At 36.9% G+C, this 6,397-nt stretch overlaps 1 protein-coding gene across 1 annotated transcript in view; it reads right to left on the bottom strand.

Annotated features, from left to right (window-relative positions):
- The window catches only part of LOC106881417 (probable WRKY transcription factor protein 1), a 30,353-nt gene that overhangs the window by 7,687 nt on the left and 16,269 nt on the right, over nucleotides 1-6,397 (bottom strand). The window contains exon 2 of the mRNA XM_052977577.1: nucleotides 366-5,486. Within this exon, the coding sequence (XP_052833537.1) occupies nucleotides 366-4,344 (3,979 nt within the window). The 5' untranslated portion in view covers nucleotides 4,345-5,486. The remainder of the gene's footprint in view (nucleotides 1-365; nucleotides 5,487-6,397) is intronic.

Raw genomic sequence — 6,397 nt, 5'->3', positions numbered from 1 at the left:
TATATATATATATATATATATATATATATATATCATCATCCACATGGACACTTTTATGTGGTGCTGCACAGGTGCTTTGATGTGGTTCTGCATGGGTGCTTTTACATATCACCTCACGAGCACTTTTACATGGCACCACACAGGCGCTTTTACATGGAACTGCATGAGTGCTTTTACATGGCACTGCATGAGCACTTTTACATGATACTGCACAAGTGCTTTTACGTGATGCTGCATGGGTGCTTTTATATGGCAACAGATGTAATTGAAAAGAGGAGAAATGTATAGATCAAGAGTGCCAGAAAGGGTTTAACATGTGCTCAAATAGAAGCACCAATTAATTAAAATAAAATGGGAATACTCACCAATAGCATATACTGTGTTGTTAATACAACCTTCACAGAACACTTGCAGAACTGCAAAGATATTGTAAGGCGTCCAGGTGATGATAAACACCAGGAGTATAGCAGTTAGGGTTTTTGCAGCTTTTTTATCCTGGCATCGCATTTTCTTATCCTGCTGTGAACGTGCTTTGTTCCAGACTTTGTTGGTAACGTGAGTCTGTCGTGTCGTTGTGATTCTTTCTGAATCTGTAATCTTCCTACGATCAAGCAGTGGTATATTTGCTGAACAGGGGGCGGGAAGGGAAGAAGAAGAGGAAGATGGAGAAGTTATAATGTTCAATTGGTTTGATTCAATCAGTTGATCAGCATTCGTCCTTGCCTCTGACCTAACATTACATGAATTTTCCCAGCTTTTATTTTGGTATATTTTTTCATCGCACAAACTACTGTCATCCATCTTGGTTGCTTTTTGCTCCTGGTTTCTCTGTTGTCGGTTTTTCATTATTGCTTTATTCCCAGTGTTCTGACTGTCAAGCAATGGCGTATCTATTGATCCAAGTGGTGAAGGTAGTGAAGAAGACCATGGAGAGGAGGTGGTATTATTTTGTTCGATTGGGTCTACATCGTCTTGGGTTATTTCTATCCCTAAGTGGACATGGCACGAATTTTTGTGGTTTCTCTCATGTTGTCTGTCATTGCATAAATGCAAACCGCTGTCATCTGTCATGGCTGCATTTTTCCTTCCCTGATGTACAAGCAGTAACTTATCACCTGGTGATGTAGGTGGTGAAGATGAAGAAGGCGAGGGAGTAAGTAAGCTGTTCTGTTCAAGTGAGCCTACAACATCCAGTCCAGGTTCTTTCTCGAGCTTTAATCTAACATGATTTGAATTACACTGGTTTCTCTTACATTGTTTATCACTACCCAAACACAGACTGTTACTATTGTCACCAGCGTCGTTGTCACCACTACCATCATCATCACCATCGTCGTCATCATCATCATCATCATCATCATCACCACCATTTTTCTTGCATTTTAAATTGTTGCTATCTATTTCAACACCATCGCAGTCATCATCGAAACTAATCACCACCGCCATTTTTTCTTGTTGTTCATCCTTTATTTCTGAATCTGACGTTTCTTCTTTGTGTTTGCTTTTGACAAATTTTACTTTGCCCTCAAATCTGCTGCTACACAAATCATTACTGCCTTCTTCTTTACTGCATTTTCCATCATTATTATCCATATTCATACTATCAACATTATCAACACTAATCGGTGCACATTTTCTGTTTTTTGCTTCAAAGTTTGCTGCCTTTTCTCTCTGCACAGTTCTGCCACATTTTGCTTTTAACTCTGACCCATCACATTTCATGTTATGGTTATCAGTCTTTGAACTATCAACATTGTCAATACCAACAGCACTTGCATTGTATTTTCTTTCACAAGTCCACATTTCCTCAGTTTGTTTAGTTTTGTCCATCTTTGCTTTTAACTCTAGCCCTGATCTAGCATGATACGAAGTACTACCATCATCTTTAGGTTTATAACATTCCCTGTTGTTATTATTATATGTTACAGTACAATCAACATCATCAATACTAATCACCGCATCTTTGTTTGCTTCAAAATTCATCATTTGTTCTTTCTGTTCATTTTCAGCAAACTTTGCTCCACGCTCTAACCTGTCATGACAAAAAGCTTTGCCATTACACAAAACATTGCCATCATCCTCATCCCATTTCTTGTTATTGTTATCTCTCTCAACAATATTAGTAACATCTTTAGTCTTTCTTTCGCAATTTGATGTTCCTGCGTTCACCTTAGTTTTATCAAACTTTGCTTTTACTTTATCTTTTGTTACTGTTATTCTTTCTACCATTTCAGAATCATCTTTATTTTCTTTTCCTTTCACTGTTTCAATATTTTGTTGGTTCAGGTTCTTGTCATCATTGCTGCTATCAGCATCAGATGATTTAATTAAAGATGTGTACATCAATCTCTCTTTTTGGTCATCATAAATCATTTCTTGTTGTTGCTGTTGTTTTTGTTGTTGTTGTTGTTCTTCTCCTCCTTCGTCAACCATAGTAGCAGCAGTAACTTCAGACAGATTACTATGCTGCCGACTTGACATACCACTAGTCATGTCCTCCTCATTCGTAGAAGGAGTATCATCGACATATCCCTTCAAATCGACATTTGTATCACTAAGAGGTGAAAGAAGCATTTGGCTGCCAGAACTTTTATTTTGGCGTCTCTCAGAAGATTTCAGCATATTTGAATTCCTTGTATTTATTAAATTATTTGATAATGGTGTGAAATCAGAACAATCATCTCCATTTTTACTCGACAAAGAAACGGTAAAGGACTTCAGTGTCAGTCTTGAGAATTCTTGGTCTCTATCAACATTACTGACATCTAGACTTCTGCTGGATTTTCTCATTGGTTGTATATCAGAAGACTTAGGAGTGATGGTCATCATTGAGTTTATATTATCAGGGACTGATATGAAATGGGAAGAATATCCATCTTTGTCTTTATCTGCTGGCAGAACAGCTGGCGATTTCAGTGTTAACTTTAATTGGGATAATTCTTGATCTCTCATGGCAGGGGGAGATCCTGGTGGATCACTTGTGCTAGAGTCATCGATATAATCAACATCACGATCTATTATCGGGCAGCACAGTTTTTTGACACGATTTGGATTAGGATTCGGATTCAGATTCCGATGACTTGTTAACCATTTTGGCAGCCTTTTCTTCCACTTGCTGTTGTTTTTGGTCTTCTTTCCTAGCTGTTGATGTTGGTTTTCATCTTCGTTATCATTATTGTGATTATAATTATTGTACTGGAATCTACCATCAGTTTTTTTAGTAGGTGAAGAAAATGAACAAAAGTTATTGCTTCTCTTTTGTTTAGAGCTAATAAAACTGTTGCTAGATATTTCTTCATCTTCTTCACTGGAAATAGTGTTTTTTTTACTACTGGAAATGTTGTGTTTTTTACTGCTGCTGCTGTTGCTACTGCTGCCATTTAGGTGTTTGGCTGCAATCAAATTGACGAGTCCTTTCTGTCGGTTTTCTGTAGCTCTCCAAATCTTATAATACAGGTAAATCATTATTGAGACAGGTAAATAAAAAGCTAATAATGCAGTAATAACAGTGATAAAAGAATTTGTTTTTAAGAATTGTATATAACAGTCTTTAGAAGGAACGGTACGTTTCCCTTCAATGTAGGGCCATGAGAAAATCCATGGGGACCAAAGCAGGATTGATATGACCCAGGCACAGCCAATCATGATTGCGGCTCTTTTCGGAGTTCTTTTTGCTCTGTAGGTCAGAGGACGAGTGACCGAGAAGTAACGGTCAAAGCTGATGATTAGTAAGTTTGCTACTGATGCGTTACTCATTGTGTAATCCAGGGCGAGCCAGCAATCACAAAGTACTGATCCGAACGGCCAACTGTAGCCATAGAGAACATACAGAGAATAAAACGGCATAGATATTAATCCAACCGAAAAATCGGCGACTGCTAGACTCAGTAAAAAATAACTGCTGACTGTTCGCAGTTTTTTCTCAATTTTGAAAGCTACAACTACAAATATATTACCAGCAATTGTGGTCGATGACAAAACTACCAGAATGAAAGAAATCAAGATGATTTCAGCAAGGCTAAAAGGAATAACAAATTCATCCTCATTAGATACTATTACACTACTGCTCGTAATAAAAGTGGTGGAATCATTAGTAAGTGAAACCGAAGCTGAATAATCAAAACCACCAGAAACAACAGGTTCATAAGTTGCAAGAGCAAGAGTATTACTGTTACTGTTGTTAGGGGTGATAGAACCATTTAAATATCTGTTGTAGGAGTTGTAATTTTTATTTTCACTTCCATTGCTGAACTTGCTGTTTTTGTTGTTAGCTATGAGAAATGGCGCATCTGTGGCAGAGGAGGAGGATGTGTTTGAGTTTAACATAAAAGCTTCCATTTCCATAACGTTACATTACATTGTCTAAAGACACATGCTGCGTTGATCATGTTGTAGTGGGCCTAATTCTGACTTTTATTTTCATTCCTTTATCCATTTCAACTACAATCACCACTGTTGTTGATGTTGTTATTTTGTAACAATGTGTGCATGTGTTGGTGGAGTGCAGGGTAGATGTGGTGCAGTGTTAACATAAAGTGTTTGAGGTTAACACAACAGTTTCTTTTTTCACTGTAGTTTTAGTTTTCTTCTTGTTTTTCTAAACATCTTGCGGTCTTTCACCGTTAAACCATTACGCAAAAATCTTTCCTTTTTACTTTCTCTTTTCCTTTTTCTTTTTACATAAGAAGTGACTTAAAAGCTTCCATTTCCATTACAAATATCAAATGTCAATGATGAAATTTCAAAAGTTTTATAGAATACGAAGATGCATGTTATCAGAAATGAAAGTTGGGGCAGTGATGAGGATAGAAGTGGGTGAGAAGTTGGCAGTTAATAAAAAGGTATAAAAACAAAACAAAAAATGTTAATTTTTTATATTTCAGATGCTACAGCTTGGTCGTGCAGCTATTAAATTGTTGAGACCATTATCCGAAAAATTCTAATTTTTCTTATATTTTGAAAATAGAGTCGGTACTACAGCATAGTCATGTAGCTGTCAAATTATTGAAACAGTAACAGAAAAATTTTAATTTTTTTATATATCAAGATGCAAGATTGTGCCCTAGGGTGGTCGTAGTTGATTGAAAGTAGTTATAGGAAAATGTAGTTCTTCTTCAAGTGGTTGCTACCATAATGAGTTTCATCACATGACACTATACTCCACCACACCACATCAGGACTCGCTGTACTCACTTTTTAGTATTGGTAGATCTTCAATTCCATGTTGTGTGTGTCTGCCAAAATACCATTCTCTATTAGTGTGTGTGGAAGTCTCCAAAATATACCATCAGATATGGCCTGGTGTTTAACACAATAACAATAACCAGAAAAATCTATTAGTGTTGAGCAATAATCATACCAAATTTTTTAATAGCTTGTATTTGGTCAAAGGCACAGCTCCAGACTGAACACAGTCAAATGGTTGCATCTAGTCAGTAGAAGAGAAGTTAAATTTCTGATAGTCTGGAAATACTGCTGTTGAATTACTGAAAAATATATAAAAAAAGAAGTGAAATTTTAATTTCTTATTTCTTACATTTCAAAAACAAAAAAAAAACAAAGAAAGAAAATAAAAAAAAGAGAAAAATCAGACATGAGATATGGCTGTATGGTTAAGAAGTTTCCTTAACAACCAGGCAGTTTCAGGTTCTGTCCCACAGTGTGATACTGTGTTTCTTTTACTATATCCACAAGTTCTGCCAGTCATCACACCCTCTGTCCACTGAGCCACTTCCTTCTATCCTCTATTCTTCAGTCTTACCACTAAGCCCCACTCACCATTGACAACCCTCGCTTCTATCTACCCAAGTGCTTTGGCACCCCTGGTATCTCTTTCTATCCATCCACCACCAGCTCTTGTTCACCATGCTTTCTCCTATTCATCAATTTGAATATGTTACCCTGAGGGTTAGTTCTGGCTTCTCAGCACCATCAACTTTACCTCTCTTTCTTACACCACTCACCAGGATAGTTTGATAATTCATTTGTTCATCTCTATGTGACAATGTAAACAGCTTATAGGTAATAGGACCTGAAGATTAGCTCAGCTGGATCTATGTATGTTACAACTTATGTAACAAGCATCACTTTTCTATGAAACATTCATAGTTTGTGTTTTACTTGTTTCATTCCTTACCTTAGATTTTTATTTTTCATTTTTACACATGCTGCGGGCACAAGTGCCAGAAAGGCGACGCTGGGCACAGGTGCCTTCACGATTTCGATATATATATATATATATATATATATACATTATTATCTCCCCTTCTTCCTAGCTCCTCTCCTGTGTGACCCCTCTGTCTGGTATTCCCTATGATAGATCGCTAGCCACTACACATTCATTTATTTTCTCTCCTTGTTTCTTTCTGTGTTCCTTTCAGTGGAAGAGCGTAGGCTT

The sequence above is a fragment of the Octopus bimaculoides genome, chromosome 28, assembly GCF_001194135.2.
Source record: "Octopus bimaculoides isolate UCB-OBI-ISO-001 chromosome 28, ASM119413v2, whole genome shotgun sequence".
Taxonomy (NCBI): domain Eukaryota; kingdom Metazoa; phylum Mollusca; class Cephalopoda; order Octopoda; family Octopodidae; genus Octopus; species Octopus bimaculoides.
This window is presented reverse-complemented; position numbering and strand designations above follow the sequence as displayed.